Source organism: Piliocolobus tephrosceles, chromosome 18 (genome assembly GCF_002776525.5).
Source record: "Piliocolobus tephrosceles isolate RC106 chromosome 18, ASM277652v3, whole genome shotgun sequence".
NCBI lineage: Eukaryota > Metazoa > Chordata > Mammalia > Primates > Cercopithecidae > Piliocolobus > Piliocolobus tephrosceles.
Window position 1 is genome coordinate 70,356,707 of NC_045451.1, and position 19,563 is coordinate 70,376,269.

General features: G+C 40.0%; 1 protein-coding gene across 1 annotated transcript in view; it reads left to right on the forward strand.

The window, feature by feature from the left end:
• The window catches only part of RAB31 (RAB31, member RAS oncogene family), a 150,780-nt gene that overhangs the window by 98,265 nt on the left and 32,952 nt on the right, over positions 1-19,563 (forward strand). Inside the window, exons 4-5 of the mRNA XM_023228514.2 lie at positions 4,004-4,075; positions 5,095-5,201. Of these exons, the coding sequence (XP_023084282.2) occupies positions 4,004-4,075; positions 5,095-5,201 (179 nt within the window). The remainder of the gene's footprint in view (positions 1-4,003; positions 4,076-5,094; positions 5,202-19,563) is intronic.

Below are 19,563 nucleotides of genomic sequence, written 5' to 3' on the forward strand. Positions count from 1 at the left end.
AGTGAGACTCCGTCTCAAAAAAAAAAAAAAAAAAAGGACATACACAGCTATTTCTTTTGAGGAGACACACTGGGTTTTCACAGTTCCCTGTGCTGTTTCTAAATAATTGAATGACATCTGAAAATTTTCTCAACATTTTGATTTGGTCTTCTAGATGTTTTGTTGGGTAGTCAGAGAAGAAGGGATTTTGAATTGGCATCTGTTGTGCTAATTTTCAAATAACCTTTCAAGGTAAGATGTAAAAATAAAGCTTTATCAGCCTCCTGTGACTGTGAACTTTATTTCTAGAAGAATCTTTTTATGTGAGCATTCCATCAATCTTAATTCTGACCCCACAGGAATTGAATTATGTCATGTTGAGTACTGAGGCTGATTGTGGTGCTTTTGTTTTATATTTGTAAGGGGGAAAAGCATATACGTTGTAGACTAGAAGTGATTTATCGTTTTTGTCCTCCACCAAGATCACCCTTTGGTCAATGCATTATTGGGTTTTGGAACTGAGACGTGAACTTCTAACTCATTAAAACCCTCAAGTCCCCAGCAATAAAGTCAGTTAGGTGGCTTCACCAACAGATTTATTTCAAAGTGATTCCATTTGGAGGAAGGAAAGAATGAGTAATGCTTTATATACCAAGATCTCTTCAATAATTCATGAGACCTCCACACCAGTGACCGTTTTAGATTCAGTTCATGTTGTTTTAGCCTAAAATGAACTCTCTCTGTCTTAGAAGACACCCGCAGTGTGCTCCTCTTTGAGCTTGAATCCATGAATGTCTTTACTTTTGGGAAATAAAGTTTGTATTGACTGCTACTTTGTGTGTTTATGTGAACCACTCTTATATGGAGACTATTTTGAAAAAAATGGGCATTTTGGATAATTGGGGTAAAAAGAGACTGTATCTGCAGTCCTTACCCTTTGAAAAGCAGGAACGTTTCAAAAAATTCTTACTTTTTCCTCCCTTGGGGCAGGAATTCTGATTTTGTTTTTTAAGTGTAAGGAGTAGGTTGCCAAATCGTGGGTTAAAAGTAAATTTATGGATGCCTAATAATTATGCCAAGCCCAGTGTTGGGCAGTCAGTGAGTGTAGAAAGGCATGCACGTGACAAATGTCGCTGTCCCCAAGTGCGTCCTGGAATGGGGGCAGTGGGTGGAGCCCACCCTTCGGCATCTTTGGCCACCGGACAGTTCAGCTGTGAACTCCTTGGTTCACCCTGAGCTTCGTCCAACCTTCTCCCTTCTCTGAAACCCGCGGAGGCTCCAGAGTCCTTTCTCTTCAGGATGGAGACCTGCATGGAGGGACCGGAGGCAGGGAGGTTGGCCCACTTCCGTTCCACACTCTGTGAGTGCCTCACCGGCATTCCTCAGTGCAGTGACAGGGAAACCTGGGGACTCAGATTATTTCCAGATACCATCATTTCAATCTGGCAAGTATTGATCCAATGATGATCCAATCGTGGGAAAGAAAATAATGAGTTAGGGTTTTGTTGCTTGCAAGTAAAGCTTCAGGATCCACTTCTCCCTCCCTGCTCTCTCCCCGCTGCCCAATAAAAACAGCTGCTTTGTTCAAAACTTAAAAACCATATTACTTAAAACTCATTGTAAAAAATTATGCTATACAGATGCTTATAAGGAAAATTTAAAATCACTGGAAATCCCACCTGTTAAGATTTAGAGGAACCTCGTGTTATTCCTGCACACAGAGACATACTCCCACACACATTGTACCCTATTCTATTCTCATATAATAATACATTAACACATAATAAATGATGCATTATATGCTATATGTGCTGTTTTGAGACTATTTTTCATCTAACAGTATGTCAAAGATATCTTTTCCTGTAAATAAAAATCATCATTTTAATGGCTATAGAATATCATTACATACATATATGTATTAATCTGTGCACAAAATAACATAGACTGGGTGGCTTAAACAACACACATTGATTTCTTACCATTTGGGAGCTGGGAAGGCCAAGATCAAGGTGCCGGCATGTACAGTGCCTGTGAGGGCCCCCTTTCTGGTATGCAGATACTCACCTTCTTGCTGTATCTCACACAGGGGCAGGGCGGGGAGGGAAGAGCGATCTGGTCTCCTTCTCTGCGTATAAGGGACTAATTCCATTAGTGACCTCATCTAATCCTAATGACCTCCCAAAGGCCCCACCTCCTAATACCACCACGTTGGGAGTGAGGGTTTCAATACATGGATTTTAGGGGAGACAAACATTCGGTTCACAACATTATACCGTGAGTCAATTTCCGTTTGCTCCCGTATACAGCACAAGGATGTGTCTTCCTGTGTGTGGTGGTCACTCCAGTATATATTCCTCTAAGTGGAATTGCTGGGTCAAATGGGGCACACATTTCAACTTTTGATTATGTTGCCAACAGTTGCTTTGAAAGAAGATCTTCAGCACATTCCATGTAGAGTATGTGTGCCTCCCTTCTGAAACCTACACCAGCTCTGAACATCACACATCTTTTTACCATGTAACAATTTATAAGTGTCTCCTTATTTATTGGTGTTCCTCCAATTCTAATTGAACATGTTTTAAAATATTTATTGGCAATTTATGTCTTCTGTGATTTACCTATATCTGTATCTTCGTCCGTTTTTCTATTAAGCCATCTTTTTCTTACTGACTTTCAAAACCCCTCCAGGATACTATTTTTTTTTTTTTTTTTTTTTTTTGAGATTGAGTCTCACTCCGTCATCCAGGCTGGAGTGCAGTTTTGCAATCTTAGCTCACTGCAACCTCTGCCTCCCGGGTTCTAGCGTTCCTCCTGCCTCTGCCTCCCGGGTAGCTGAGATTACAGGCATCTGCCATGCCCAGCTAATTTTTGTATTTTTAGTAGAGACAGGGTTTCACCATATTGGCCAGGCTGGTCTCAAACTCCTGACCTCAGGTGATCCTGCCTGCCTCAGCCTCCCAAGTGTTGGGATTACAGGCATGAGCCACCACACTCGGCCCCTCCAGGATACTTTTTAATTTAAAGAAAAATATGCAGATTAAGACTGGACGCTTCTCCAAAATATCCATAAAGTGTATGCATTCTGAGACTAATGAGCTCTGCGGTCTGGGGATGAACGATGCTAGTGACCGGCGGCACTTGCTTTGTTAACATTTTGGAATGGAGCTCCTCTGCCGTCTTGTCACTTGTGGACCTTAGGTAGGTGAGGAAGCCCCGTGTTGGAGATGTGGCAGCCCTCCAGACCCGAGGCAGCTGCTGCCAAAGCTGCCCTTGCTGATTGGTCTTCATTAACAGCTCAGCAAGGGTCCTGTGGTCTTTGCCAGTGTTCCCTTTCCCTCTCCTTGCCATACTTCTTTCCTTTACTGCTGCATCATTCTAATGAGATCGCCCTGGGTCGGTCAGTCATATTAGAGAAATGATGAGCGGCAGAGAAAAGAAAATTCACAAGATGGTAACATTTAAAATAAAATTTGTTTTTGGTTTTTACCCAAGAGTAGATTTCATGGTCAGTAAGCCACAAGTATATATATATGTGTTGATGAGAAGGAAAATTTCTTATTTAATATGAACCCTGGGGCTAGGCGTAGTGGCTCACATCTGTAATACCAGCACTTTGGGAGGCTGAGGCAGGTGGATCACCTGAGGTCAGGAGTTTGAGACCAGCCTGGCCAGCATGGTGAAACTCTGTCTCTAATAAAAATAGAAAAATGATCCAGATGTGGTGGCGCGTGCCTGCAATCCTGGCTACTCGGGAGGTCAAGGCACAAGAATCGCTTGAACCCAGGAGGTGGAGGTTGCAGTGAGCCAAGATTATGCCATTGCACTCTAGTCTGAGTGACAAGAGTGAAACCCATCTCAAAAAAAAAAAAAACAAAATAAAGAATAACATGAACCCTGGAAAAATTAGATGGGGAAGGAATTTAGGGATCCTATGGGATGATATAGGATAAAACTTTTATGTTTAATTTGGGATTGAATAAAGTCTGTTCACTTTGGCCTAAAACTGTTCATTGTTCTTAAACAGTTTCATTCATTGGCTCCCATGTACTATCGAGGCTCAGCTGCAGCTGTTATCGTGTATGATATTACCAAGCAGGTAAGAATGTCTCCTTCAGAATTTAGATGTCATTTATGGTGGTTCTCTCACTTAGAGAGACTGAAGCAAAGACATCACTGCTTGCGTCTTGCCAGTAGCGTGCCACTGTATATTGAGTTTATTTCATGTATATGTAACAAAGCATCCCATATTTATCTGCTAAATTAAACAACAATGACCATTCATTCTTAAAATTGACTGTAGAGGCAAAGTCATGCCTGCTAGTACTATTCTGCAGAATGTCAGCTTTTAAAGAAAAGGAAAATCGTTTTTAATTTCTGCATGCTTTATAATTACAGAATACTTATTTTTGTTCGTGTTTCAATCATACTACTTACTTAAAATGCCAAGCATAACATTTGTGTGCGTGTAAGTAAATCTGTGTGTTTGTGTATATATATTTTTAGTTATAATGTTGAAGGTTTTAGACTTCCATCAACAAATAACTGCAGTAGTTTGATGACATTTTTTCCCACTCCTGCAAGTTGAAGTATTTACCTTTTTTCTCTGGAGTGTTGACTCAGCACATAAGACTATCAGTTTAATGACGCATCACTGTTACCTTCCATGAGTTCCTGACCACTTCTACCTAAATGTGGTGTGTTGCCTTTGACCTGTTTTCTAGAGGACAATTGTGAGTGAAGGGCCAACAGGAAGACAGGACTCTAAAGATATATGATTCTTTCCTGGTGTAAGCATGAGCATTTACTTAGTCCTGTTATTCTTATTCATGCAGAGTCCAGGCTATCATTTTAAATTAACATTATTTGTAGGAGAAAAATCACTGATATGATTTTCTTAACTAGAACAAGTTTTAATTTTAGAAAACTTTACATGGTCTATTTAAGTGTATTTCAGCTAACATTAACTTCTGTGCCTAGACAGAGGTAGTATGTTAATCTGCATGAGTCTCCTAAAAATATTTTTCTCCATTAAATTGTACTGGGCTTGTGTTTCTGCTTGGTTGAAATATTATATTGATGGGTTTTTCTAATGATTTGTGTATACTGTTGGTTTAGGATTCATTTTATACCTTGAAGAAATGGGTCAAGGAGCTGAAAGAACATGGTCCAGAAAACATTGTCATGGCCATCGCTGGAAACAAGTGCGACCTCTCAGATATTAGGTAAGACGCATTTAAATCTCTTTTGTGTAGATATTATCCTCCGTCCCTGAATGTCATCCCTGAGTGTACGGAGGTATCATGCCTTTGTTATGTCTGCCTTCAGTGTAATAATTAATGGCCTTTCACTTGTGGTTGTCAATGTGGCATTGATTCAACCAGAGAAGAAATAAGGGAAAATGATAGGGAAATGCAAATCTGGTGTACCATACAATGATAAATGTTAAAATTATAATGCCTGTACATAACACAGTTACATCCCTGACTCTACATATCTTTGGGCTAAATGGTTTTATTATTTCTGTTGTTACTTTTTCCATTTTTATTATCATCATGACTACTAGCACAATTTTAGTGACACTATGGTAATGGTCATTCCTGTCGTAATGACCATTAGAATTCTTAATATTTTTCATGGCTTACCTGTTTGTTCTGGTTCTAGATTTTACCTTAAGAATATAGTCAAGTACGTAATCTCACTATTTTGTTCTTAAATCAGACACATTGTATGTGAGGACCTTGACTTCCCCCAGTGGTACTGGGTTATTGAACTTCCCGTATCTGGAAGGAGGTTGTGGGGATCCAGTACACATGAATTAGAGATTTGATGATAGCTTTGCCTAGCCTGGTAAGCTAGCTATTTTACTAAATAAATACATTATTTAAAAAAGGAAATAGTAAATTTGTGGTATCTCCATTCTCTTGGTTAATTTAATTCTCAGGAATTCTAGTAGCTGATTTTCATAAAGACAACTACATCATGCTTCTGGTTTTGCTAGTCAAAATGTGATCAAACTGAAGTGAAATAAATAGGGGATGGAAATGGGTCTTGCGAAAGCTCTTAACATAGCATTTAACACATTGTTCTGTTTCTTTGGGATTTCAAAAGTTTGTATCACCTTGCATCTGGTTGGTTTATAGTAACAGCCATAAACACCACTTAAGAGTTTATTTTTCTGGGATTTGGACAGGTGTTCTAACTTCCCAGACTTAGTTCAGACATCTACTTCCTTTACTGTAATCCTCAAACAGCGTGCTTGTCTAGTGCTCCCAGCAGAATCACCTTAACCTTGGTCATGGGAAGGGTGAGGTGGGTGGGTAGAGACAACCTTTGCTGAGAGAAGGTGCTATCTCTAAAACCCCCTAATTATGGGACTAATGTGCACCTTTGAGTGGAACCAAGTTTTATGTATCGTGGGAATGCTGATGGATAGAATTGAAGCAGAGAACGATTTAAACTTGCATAGTATCAGTTAGGATTCTTGGTTACGTGGAGCCGAAACACAATTGAAATTCAGGAGAAAGGGGAATTTATTGGAAGGTGCTGGTATCCACATGGTAAAAACAGCACTGCCCTCAGCTCTGGCATTTGACATGTTCCAGAGTTAGTCTCTGGAGAGATGCTGGCCTGGCATTGTCTTCATTTCCAGTCTACAATGCCAGGGAGGAGCTCTCCACATTCACAGGCGTGTGTGGCCAGGAGGGGATTGGTGGGACGAGATGGTATTTCCCGACATTACTATGAGAATGGGAAGGCAGGTGGTCTTGAAGAGGGACTGCTCCTAGAAAAGTGTCGCCTGGCCAGACAAAACTTATCTGTGACATATAGATGTGGCTACCATCACCCAAGGATACGCTGTGTTTCGGGGTGGAAGTCGCCTTTTATGCACTGGTGCAGCATTCTTCTTGATGAGCGGTCCGATTTGTGCTCAGCTGATTCTTATATGTGCAATTTTCAATGTGCCCCAGCTAACATAATCTATTCATCTCACTTCCAACTGTGAATTAACTTACAGCCTCTCTATCCCAGTGGGAGAAAATGCAGGGCCATCCAGCTGCTACCTGTAGTGGGGGTGTCATGGGGCCACTGTCCCATGCATCCAGCCTCCCCGGTAGTATCTTTTCTCCTCTCGTTTGGCCTCAGTGAAGTCTGAATGTGGCCCCTCGAGATCCTGCAGTTGTGTTTTAAAGTGTGGCATGTATATCTTTTGCTATACACAGTTATTTTAGATGGTATGTGTTATTGAATCAGGCAACAAGAAGCTGACTGCCTTTAAAACTCTGATTAGGTCAGTGAGAAAGACTAGTTGGACACTAATTCATTTTTAATTTTTAGACATTTAATATGTTGTATTGAGGTAAATTATAAAACATCACAATCACCTGTTTTAAGTGTACAGTTCAATGACTTAGTGTATTTTTAGAGTTGTACAATCACCTCATATTTAATTTTAGAACATTTCCGTCACTCTGTGAAGAATGTCATGCCCGTTTATACTCGCTCTCAATTTCCACCTCCTTCCAGCCCTGGTAATCACTAATCTAGCTTTTTGTTCCTCTGAATTTGCTTTTTCTGGACATTTTGCATAAATGGAATCGTACAATATGTGGTCTTTTGTGACCACCTTCTTTCAGTTAAGCATGTGTCAGTGATGCATTCATTTTTATGACTGAATAATATTTCATTGTATGGATATACCACATTTTATTTATTCATTTACACATTAATATTTGAATTGCGTCTACTTTTTTGCTATTATGAAAAATGTTCCTATGAACAATCATGTACAAATTTTGCGTGGATGTATGTTTTCATCTCTCTAGGATATGTCCCTAGGAGTGGCATTTCTGTGTCGTATGATAACTCTTTTTAATACTTTCAGGAACTCAAAAACTGTTTTCCAAAGTAACTGCAAGATATCCATATCCTCACCAACATTTATTGCCTTTTTGATTATAGGCATCCCAGTGGGTGTGAGACTGTGTCATTGTGGTTTTCCTAATGACTAATAATGTTTTAGTAAATATCTTTTCATGTGTTTATTGGCCATTTGTGTATCTTCTTTGGAGAAATGTCTCTTCAAATCCTTTGCCTAATTTTTAGTTGGATTTTCTTTTTATTATTGAGTTGTAAGGGTTCTTTATGTACTCTGAATAAAAGTCTCTTATCAAACATATAATTTGCAAATATTTCCTCTCGTTCTGTGGATTGTCTTTTCACAATCTTTACTGTGCGCAAAAGCTTATGTCCGGCTTATCATGTTTTTCTTTTATCTCTTGTTCACAAGTGATTGGCTAATTGGACATCACAAATATTTATTAGTGTTTTCTTAGTGCTTACATTTAGGTCTGTCATCCATTTTGAGTTACTTTTTGTATGTAATGTAAGATAGGGGTCCAAATTAATCTTTTTCCATGTGGATATCTCATTACCACCACACCAGTTGTTGAAGAGACGGTTTCTCTCCCATTGAATCTTTTGGGGTACTTTTGTCTAAAACTAGTCAACCATAAATGTGGTCTTATTTTTATGCTCTTAACTTTATTACACGTTGATCTACACATCTGTCCTGACACTAGTGTTATACTATTTTGATTGCTGTAGCTTTGTAGTAAGTTTGAAATTAAAAATTGTGAGTCCTTCAACTTTGTTCTCTTTTTCAAGATTGTTTGACTATTCTGGACCTTTAACATTTTCGTATGAATTTTAGGATCTATTTCTTAATTTCTGAAAAACAAAAGGCAACTTTGATTTTAATAGAAATTGTGTTGAGTCTTTAGACCAATTCAGGTGTTAATCCTATCTTAACAATTTTAAGTCTTCCCATCCATCAGTGTGAAATGTCTTTTCATTTTATTACGTCTTCTTTAATTTCTTTTAGTAACATTTTATTGCTTTCAGTTTACAAGTCTTGCATTTGTTTTATTTATTCTTAAGTATTTGATTTTTTTTGATGGTATTGTGAATGGGATTGTTTTCTTATTTATGGCATTGCTTTTTGTTAGTGTGTAGAAATACAATTGACTTTTGTATGTTTATCTTGCATCCTATAACTTTCCTGAACTCATTTATTAATTTTAGTTGTTTTTTAGTAAATTATCTGGCGTTATCTATATATGAGATTATATTATCTGGGAATAAAGACTATTTTACTTCTTTCTTTCCGATATGGGTGCCTTTTAGTTCTTTTTCTTGACCAATTTTTCTGGCTGGAATCTCTAAAACAATCTGGAATAAAAGTAATGAGAGTGCATATTCTTGTTTCTTCCTGATCTTAGAGATAAAGCATTTAGTCTTTCTCCAGTAAGTATCACACGAACTGGTTTTATATATATCGTTTTTATTCTGTTGAGGAAGTTTCCTTCTGTTCCTAGTTTGTTGAAGGTTTTTTGTCATGATCGAATATTGGATTTTTTCCAAAACAATTTTTACATATGTAGTTATATGTTAATTGATTTTTGGATGTTAAACTAATCTTGCATTCCTGGGATAAATCACACTTGGTCATGATGCATAATCCTTTTTATACATTGCTGGGTTTAGTGTGCTAGTGTTTTGTTAACGATTTTTATGTCTATATTCATAAAGGGTATTAGTCTGTAGTTTCCATTTCTTACAATATCTTTGTGTAGCATTGGTATCAGGGCAATAACAGTCCTATAGAATGAGTTGGTAAGTGTTCCCACCTCCTCTGTTTTCTAGAAGAGTTTGTGAAGGATTGATGTCATTTCTTTTTGTTTCTCTACATCAACTTGGTATCCATGATGTCAATTCTTTTTTTAAATTTTAGATTAGATTTATTTTTTGAAAGATAAGGATTTTGTTTTAAAACACATGACAATACTATATGATAACATGTAAAAAATTAAATGGTTCCTTAGTATCAACTATCCAGTGTTAAAATGTACTTTGTTTGAATCCAGAAAAATGGAGTCTATACATTGCAATGAATTGCAGTTACATGTCAATCTTTTAGTCCATAGGTTACCCCTACCCTGCCTTTTTTCCCTTTGAAATTGATTTGTTGAAGAAACAGATTCATTTCTCCTACACAGCTTTATGAAGTCTGAATTTTCCTTATTGTTTCCTAACGGTGTTATTTAACTTGTTCCCCTATGCCCTTTCAATAAATTGTTAGATTTAGACTTGGTCAGAATCTAACTTGATAATCTACTAGGTGATTCTGGTTACAAAATGGTGACATTCAAATTCTGTCTTTCCTTCTTCGTTTGTTACATGCAGTGCGTCTATAGAGAAACTTCCTCAAATCAACTACGATATTTAATTATAGTGAGGTACAGTGTACATGAAAGAGTATGAAAGGGAAGGAAAATGCTTGATATATTCTGTATGTAGAAGGTTTTAAAGTAATGAAATGATTCTATAATACCTTCCCAAATGACCAGTTAGGTTTTTTGTTTCATTTTACAACTCATTAATTTAAACAAACTTTATATCTTTAAATTGCAGGTATTGTTTTACTAATGTACAAATTGTCTAATTTGTATGATGTCAATTCTTTAAGTGTTATCTAATTTGCTGTGTAGTTCATAGTTTTCTCTTATAATCTTTTTTTCTTAATCCCATGACCAATTAAATAATCTTTCTAATTTGTGTAAGGTCAGTAGTGATGTCTCCTTTTCCATTCCTAATTTTAGAAGTTTGAAACTTCTCTCTTTTTTTCTCATTCACTCTAGCCAATAGTTTGTCAGTTTTGTTGACCTTTTCAAAGAACCAGTGGTTTTTGGTTTATTTCTTTTCATTGTTTTTCTCTTTCATTTCTTTTTTTTTTTTTTTTTTTTTTTTTGAGACGGAGTCTCGCTCTGTGGCCCAGGCTGGAGTGCAGTGGCCGGATCTCAGCTCACTGCAAGCTCCGCCTCCCGGGTTCCCGCCATTCTCCTGCCTCAGCCTCCGGAGTAGCTGGGACTACAGGCGCCGCCACCTCGCCCGGCTAGTTTTTTGTATTTTTTTTAGTAGAGACGGGGTGTCACCGTGTTAACCAGGATGGTCTCGATCTCCTGACCTCGTGATCCGCCCGTCTCGGCCTCCCAAAGTGCTGGGATTACAGGCTTGAGCCACCGCGTCCGGCCCTCTTTCATTTCTTTATCCTCTAATTGTTATTTCCTTCCTCCTGTTTGCTTCGGATTTGCTTTGTTCCTCTTTTTCTAGTTCGCTAAGGAGAAAGGTTAGCATATTTATTTGAGATCTTTTTGAATGTAGGCATTTATAGTTATAAATTTCCTTGTAAGCACTGCTCTAGCAGCATCTCATAGGTTTTGATCTGTTGTTTTTAACTAATCTCAAAATATTTTCTAATTTGTGTTCTAACCTGTTATTTAATAGCATATTGTTTAATTTCCACATATTTGTGCAATTCCCAAATTTTGACTTTTCATCATTTCTAATTTAATTCCATTGTAATCTGAAACATACTTTGTATGATTTTAATTATTTTACATTTACTGAGGCTTGTTTTATGGCTTAGTATATGGTCTGTCCTGGGGAATGTTCCAAGTGAGCCTGATGCCACTAAGTTTTTAACACCTATTTTTATACTTGCTATTCTCCCTTAGAGAGAGAAAAAGTCTAAGGTTGAGGGCCCTCTGCAGACAACTGTATCTAACTAGAGTTTAATTATATTTTGTCCTTATCATATTTATTTTTAGGATTACATTCTCTTTATGATAGTTGACACTAGTATTGCGTTTATGACAGTGATATAAAATTTATTTTAAAATATTAAAAAAGTTGATTTATGCACATGACACGATTATCTACACAGAAAAGCCCAAAGAATATACCAAAAACGTTCTAAAAATACTAAGTGGGTTCAGCAAAGTTGTGGGACACAAAAGCAACATGGAAAAATCAATCAGATTTCTATATATTAATACTAACAATAAATATGCAGAAACTGAAATTTAAAACACGATATTCTTTACAATTGCTCCAAAGAAAATGAAATACTTAGGCATATATTTAACAAAACATATATAGGAGCTGTATGCTGAAAAGTATAAAATGTTGATAAAAGAAGTCAAATAAGACTTGAATAAATGGAGAGAAATATTATGTTCATGAATTGAAATTCTCAACATAGTAAAGATGTTCATTCTCTTCAAATTGAGTTATAAGTTTAAATGAAGTTTCTGTCAAATCTTAGCAAGGTTTTTTGTAAACATAAATAAGCCTATTCTAAAATTTAACGGAAAATCACAGACACTGAATAGCTAAAACAGTACTGACAAAGAAGGATATAATGGAAAGAATCACTCTGCTCTATATGAAGGCTTACTGTATAGCTACAGTAATCGAGACCATATGGTATTGGCAGTGAGATGGATGCATAGATCAATGGAACAGAATAGAGAACCCAGAAATCAATCTACACAAATATGCTCAATTGATTTTTTGACAAAGATGCAAAGGTAGTTCAACAGAAGAAGCAATTCAACCGGTGACCTTTTCAACAAATAGAGTAATCGGACATCAATAGGCAAAACAAAAACAAACCTCAAACTTATATAAAGTTAGTCTAAAATGAATCACAGGCTTTAATGTAAAATGTTAACCCCTAAAACTTCTAGAAAAAATTCTAAAAGAAAGTAAATTTAAAGATGTGGGGTTAGGCAGAGTTCTTAGACTTAGTAAAAGCACAATTCATATAAGGAAATACTGATAAATTGGACACCCCTAAAATTTAAAAACTTAAAAATATTTGCTCTGTGAAATATTGGTGTGTGAAGAGGATGAAAGACAAGCTACAGACTAGGAGGAAATAATTGCAAACTATGTATCTATAAGGGACTAGTATGTAGACTGTAATAAAGAACTCACAAAACTTATATGAAAAAAATTTGAAAATGGGCAAAAGACATAAACAGACATTTCACCTGAGAGAATGGAAGATGGTGAGGAAGGATGTAAAATGACGTTCAATGTCATCATCAAACCTATCAGAATGGCTAAAATAAAAATCAGCAACAATACCTAATGCTGGTGAGGATATGGAAAAACTGAGTCATCCATACATTGCTGGGGTGAATGCAAAATAGCACAGCCACTCTGGAAAACAGTTTGGCAGTTTCTTATAAAACTAAACATGCAGTAACCATATGGTCTAGCAATCACATTCTCAGGCATTTATCCTGGAGAAATGAAAACTTATGTTCACACAAAACCTGCACATGAATATTCATAGACACGTTATTTGTAATAGTCCTAAACTGAGATCAGCCCAGATGTCCTTCAGCTACGAATGGCTAAACACACTGTGGTGCATCCATACCGTGAACTACTAGTCAGCACTAAAAGGAAGCAAACTGCTGATACGCGCAGCTCGAATGCATCTTCAGGGGAATTGTGCTGAGTGAATGCAGCCAGTCCCAAAGGTTTCACAGTGCATGGTTCCATTTAGACAACATTTTAGAAATAGAGGATAGATTACTGGTTGCCAGGGGCTATGGTAAGGGGAAGTAGGGTTGGGGGACGGGGAGGAAAGTGGGCATGGATTTGAAAGAGCAACATAAGGGACCCTGTGGCGTCGGCACTGCTTGGTGTCTCTGTGGTGGTGGACACAGGAACCTACACAGGTGATAAAATTGTATAGAGCTTATCTCACATACATAAGTGCACACAAGTAAAACTGGAGAAATCTGAATAAGATAGAATGCAACAATGACAATGTCCTCTTTGTGATATTATACCATAGTTTTTCAAGATGTGACCATTTGGGGAAACTGGGCAAAGTGTGTGAGGAATCGCTTGGTACTGTTTCTTACAACTGCATGTAATGAATCTACGGTTATCTCAGTGAAAAATCTGATTAACAAAAAGTTGATTTAGATAAAAATAATAAATATTGGAACAGTGAGGTGAGGGTATGTGTAATATATATGCATTGTATATATGATATACATATGGCAAAAATTGCAAAGGGGAATGTATTTGACAAAAGTTTTAAGCACCCTGGGCCAGATGATTACATGAACCATCTCCAGCACACCCAAGGTACAAAAGAGAAACAGGGTAACTGTATTAAAAACTCCCATTTAGGAAAGAGGGAAAGGGAAGCCTGCTGCCTGGGTCTCTGCCCAGAGTGTCTGTCTCCTGTGAGACAGGAATGGTCGGTAAGTGATAGGGCCTGGGAACCTAGTGGGCACCAGCCTGTTGACACGTTTCTATGGCAGGGGAGTCGGTTCTTGGTCAGCAATCTGGCTGCTCCAGATCCTGCCTGCTGATATAATCTTTCTGGAGAGTTAGCCAAACCTCTAAACCCCAGACCTTATTCAGAGCTTGACCTTCTTTTACTCTAATCCCAAAGTACTTTGCTGTCCTGTAATTCCCAGAAAACTGTGTTTGATTTTTCACTGGGGGTTGTCGCAGGACAGTATGTAGATATGTGTGTGTGTGTGTGTGTGTGGATATGTGTGGGTGTAGATGTCTGTGTATGTGTGTGTGACAGTGTGTGCAGATGTATATGTGTATGAGTGTGTGTGTAAATGTGTACGTGTGTGTAGATGTGTGTGTATGTAGATGTGTGTGTGTAGATCTGTATGTGTGTGTACATGTATGTGTGTATGAGTGTGTGTGTAGATGTGTGTATAGATGTGTGTGTGTAGGGCGGTGTGTGTGTGTTGGTGGAACTGATCTCATCCAGCACACTTCGGTTGTGTAAGCTTGTCGATCCTTGGAAGGAACTCTGCCTGGCATATTTTGAGAATGTGCTGGATGGAAGTAGAATTAGCCCTCCAACCTTGGCTCAGCCCACTTAAGGCATTTGAGTGCAGAAGTACTTGGCAGAGATGCCTGTTCAGTGTGTTTCATCTTGCATGTTCCAGAAGACAGTAGAAAGGTCCACCCCACTCCCAGAGTGGAAGGCATTCAGAGACATCTGGTCAGGTACATTCAGGATGTTTAGCTTGGATTTTTTTTCTAGGTTCCTGATCTTGGTGAGGGATTTTCCTGTCTTGAACAACCCTAAACAAAATCTTCCTCTGCTCAGATTATTGTGAAACTGAAGTAATGTATGGTCCCTCTGAATTCGAGGCGTGAAAGCAAAGTGGAATGTGAGAAGCCTGTCCTGGACTTTCCCAGAGTCGGTGCTCAGGGGTGTAACCCCCGTCCCTCCTGCTGCCCGTCTCCCTCCCGGTGAACGTTGTGGTCACTGCTCCCATGGTGGAGAGTGTGCAGTTCCCGGTGGGGCAGGCCATTCTGTTCCCTCTGCCGTTGCTGATGCTGCAGTTAGGCTTGCAAAGTTGGGGACTTTTAAGGGACTGACAGAGTTGCAAGAAAATAAGAACCTCAAATGGATTGAATCCACAGGATCTGGGGTACCAGCTGACTGGCCTGGTCACGATGGCAGGAGAACCTAGTCTGCATGCTGAGCTGGGGCTGGCAGCAAGTTTCTGAACAAGTAGCACATGGCATGGGGCTAATTCAAGGTCTCTGCTCTTCTAGAACGGCAGATTGGCCTGGGGTCTAAATAGAAAAGAAAGCTTTGTCTCAGAAAGTCTGGGGAGCCCAACAGGAGACTGCATGGCCTTTTCCTGGGTCTGGTGGAAAAAGCAGGGCAGTTGAGTCTTGCAAAGAAAAAAAAGAGAAATAGGTTGTAACCTTGCCTCAGTGGTTTTAAAACTTTCATGAATTTAAGAAACCATAGTGCACTTGTTCAAATTTCTAGTTCTAGGAACCCGGTCCAGAGATTCTGATTCAATAGGAAGAAGGAGGCGAGGATATGTGCTTTTTAAAAAGTGATCCTTTTACAAGTGGTCCAAGGGTCATTCTTGGAAAAGCATTGCTTTCGGCAGTAGAAGTTTACGGTAGAGAAGAATGAGGAAGTCTCAGAATCTATCCTGGCATCTGTCCAGGTCTCTAACTGCAGGCTGCACTGTCTGGGCTTCTCTCTTGCCCTTCAGGCCTCCTGGGGAATGAAAACAATGACTCATCATCTTTCAGGATTCAAAAGTGGCATCCATTATCCTAAGCAAATTAATCCAAGAACAGAAAATCAAATACTGCATGTTCTCCCTTATAAGGGGAAGTAAACATTGGGCACTCACGGACATAAAGATGGGAACAGACACTGGGGGCTTCAGAGGCAGGAAGGAGTGGGGGGCGGTGGCAAAACTTCCTCTTGTGCTCAGTACATGGGTGACAGAATCAGTTGTACCCCAAACTTCAGTGTCACTCAGCATACCCATGTAACAAACCTGCACGTGTCCCCCCCGAATCTAAAATGAAAGTTGAAATTATTGGCTGCGCGGGGTGGCTCACACCTGTAATCCCAACACGTTGGGAAGCTGAGGTGGGCAGCTCACCTGAAGTTGGGAGTTCAAGACCAGACTGGCCAACATGGCAAAGCCCCGTCTCTACAAAAAATACAAAAATTAGCTGGGTGTGATGGTGCGTGCCTGTAATCCCAGCTACTTGAGAGGCTGAGGCACGAGAATTGCTTGAACCCAAGAGGCAGAGGTTGCAGTGAGCTGAGACCGCACCACTGCACTCCAGCCTGGGTGACATAGTGAGACTGTCTCAAAATACAAACAAACAAACAAAAAAGTTGAAATTATTTAAAACACACACACACACACAAAACACCAAACTGACACCATTGGCCCTGCATCTTTAATCTCTTCCAAAGCATTTTCAGGGCCTCTCTGCCCCGACCCCTTCACACCCCACACTCATAATCACCAGGAGAAGAGATGTGATTGGGTGTAAATTAATATGAGGCTCCCCTGTTTAGCTTGGATCTTTTTCTAGGTTCCTGATCTTGGTGAAAGATTTTCCTATTTTGAACAACTCTAAACAAAATCTTCCTCTACTCAAAATTACTGTGAAACTGGAGTAATGTGTGGTCCCTATTCTGGATGGTTCAGCTCCCTTATATCCAGCCTGTGCTTAGTTGCCTTTGGCTTGGCTAAGGGGTTAAGGTCAGCTGGCTTTGGGACCTCTGTGAGAGGACCTGCAGGTATTTCAGGAACCATCTGCTTTAGGGCCATGTGGCCAGGATCCTACACGAAGGAGGGAAGGTCAGAGGAAGAAGTACATATCCTATCCCACCCTGGCCCTTAAGCAAGAATCACTCCCCCACATTTCCTCTGACAAGCACGGGCAGCCTTGACCTATAGCTGCCATAAGAAGTCATTTCTTGGGAGAAATTACTCCAACCCCATCCATTCCGCGTAGCAGGTTCTAGTTCTACATTTCTTCTGCTTGATCTTGTTTTCTTGATTTTGAATTCTTGACTCTACACAAATCCCCTTTGACTCTTCCCAATTTGAAACTCTTTCAGGCTTTCCTGGCCTTTTTTGGACCTTGGCCTTCATTTCATGGCTTCTAATGGAACTGCTTTTCAGGCTCAGGGGTCTCCTGTTGGCATTTGCTTGGAATTCCGCCTCTCACTGGTATATTTAGGGCCACAAGTGAATCAGAAGGATGAGGGAGGGATGGGGAAGTGCTGATGGGAGAAAACCCCTCAGACCGAGTTTATTTTACAAGTGGTAGCAGTGGGAAGTTACCCAACAGTAGTGACGACAGGGGCTGGGTTGGGAAGTGGGAGAACTTTCTTCTCAGAGGTGGTGGGTAATGACCTTGAGATGGCTTTGCTGTCACTGGCTGTCTCTGCCCAAGATTCCTCTTACCCTGCCCATAAATACAACCCAGGAGATGCTCAGGGGCAGTTCTCGTGCACTCTTGTCTCTTCTGAGGGATGGAATCATGGTCTCTAAGTTCTTACGGAAGCACTCTGGTGCCTCTTACAGAAACACTGGGAGGAATGGGTGGGACTGCTGCCGGGGAGGCCAGAATTTCTTACTGCAGTAGAGGTTGTACACCAAGAAAAAGGGCATCTGGTGAAACAGGGTAGGGTAGCAGGAAGGAAATTAGTCCTGTCAGCTCTCAGTCATTCAATTAGCAAATACGTTTTGGTGGTTCTTTTGTGGCAGCAAAGTGCTGTGAGAACAGAAAAGAGACAGTCTTTTCCTTTGAGCTATTAATGTTTACTTCTATTTGGGCAGCCAAGAAAGGGGTGGGGAAATATCTGATGAGCGATATAAGACTGTATTTAATAAAGTTCCAGTTGGTCTGATGCAGTCCAGAAAGGACAGAGGAGTTCAGGAAAGGGAGAGGTCAGAATCATCTGTTGTGACTAGGAAAGGCATGGGACAACATGTGTCCCAGGTGGGGCATGTGCCACAGGCAGTTACGGATGTGTTGAAGGAGGAAATTCTAGGAAGGGGGAAGATCTGGGACAAAGGCCTGGAGGTAGGAGTGAGCTTGGCACGTGTTGGCGGGGAGGGGCCGTCAAGAATATCTACCCTGCGCCTGCCCTGGGGAATGGAGGGAAAGACGGCTGGATGGTGTGTGGGTCTCAAAAGCATGCAGAGTGGGTGGGCTTGATGTGCTGACCAGGATGGCTCCTGCCTCAGCTTCCCCACTGCCAGGCAGTCAGAACACTGTTTTCTTCTGAGCCTGTTGTGGCCCCAGGCTCCTCCTTAATGCAATGCCTTAGGTAGTCACTGCCAGTTAAAGAGATCAAACCTATTGGCCATCCTCCAAGAGGCTATGGGAGCCGGTCTAGTGTCTTGAGTCAGTGCGTGATTCATGCAATTTCCTGTGCAATCTAGAGCTGGAAACCAGGGCAGGCCTGTACTTCCATAGTGTACACTGTCAAGTTAGAAACACCACTAGCCATCTCCTCAGTTGTTTTACATTTTTGGATAAAGTTGTGGTTTTTAGCAGATTAAAAATACATTTGGAAATAAATACTTTTTACTACGAATAATAAATTAAATTGCTTTCGTCTCTTACATGTGACTCCACAACTCATTCCAGTCTTGATAGTGAGCCACAATTGAGTAGGGAAGTTTCTTAGAAATTATACAAACCAAATAACAGAATTTGAAATGCTGTACCCTAAAAATGCAATTTATTCCAAATCCTAAAAGCACTAAAGTCAGTGAACATCAGTGAACATCATGGCAAGTGTTAAATGCACACAGCGTTTTCCTTATGTGAGATAACGAGGAGGAATAGAGCCTGTGCTGTTAGAATGTGTGTGCTCTGAGATGTGCCTGTCCGTGTTCTGCGAGTGATGCGGTGCAGATGGCCCCGCCCATTCACCTGCCGCTATCACAGGAGGAAGGAGGGAGCCGAAGACTGAGCTGCCCAGAGAGCCCAGCAAAGGCATCTGGAATATCTCTTTCTTAATTACAAAAATTCTTAAAGAAGAATATATAAAACATGCATATCATAAGGAATATTGTGGTAATAAAATGAACAGCCGTGTAACTGTGCCACAGAACCCCCTTCCCCAATAGTATCCCCGTCTCTCCACCCAGAAGTAACCACTCTGCTCACTTTGGTGATAACCACTTGTTTTCGTTATGCTTTACACCTGCGTCTGCTTTTTCCAAGCAGTAGATTCGCCTGTTTTTGAACTTTGTAAATGGAATGAGACTGTACGTGTCATGTGCTGACGGGTCTTTCACTCAGCATGCTTGTCAGATTCACCCGACGGGGGTTAGCTGTGGTGTCTACATATTCACACCCGATGGGGGTCAGCTGTGGTTTCTACATATT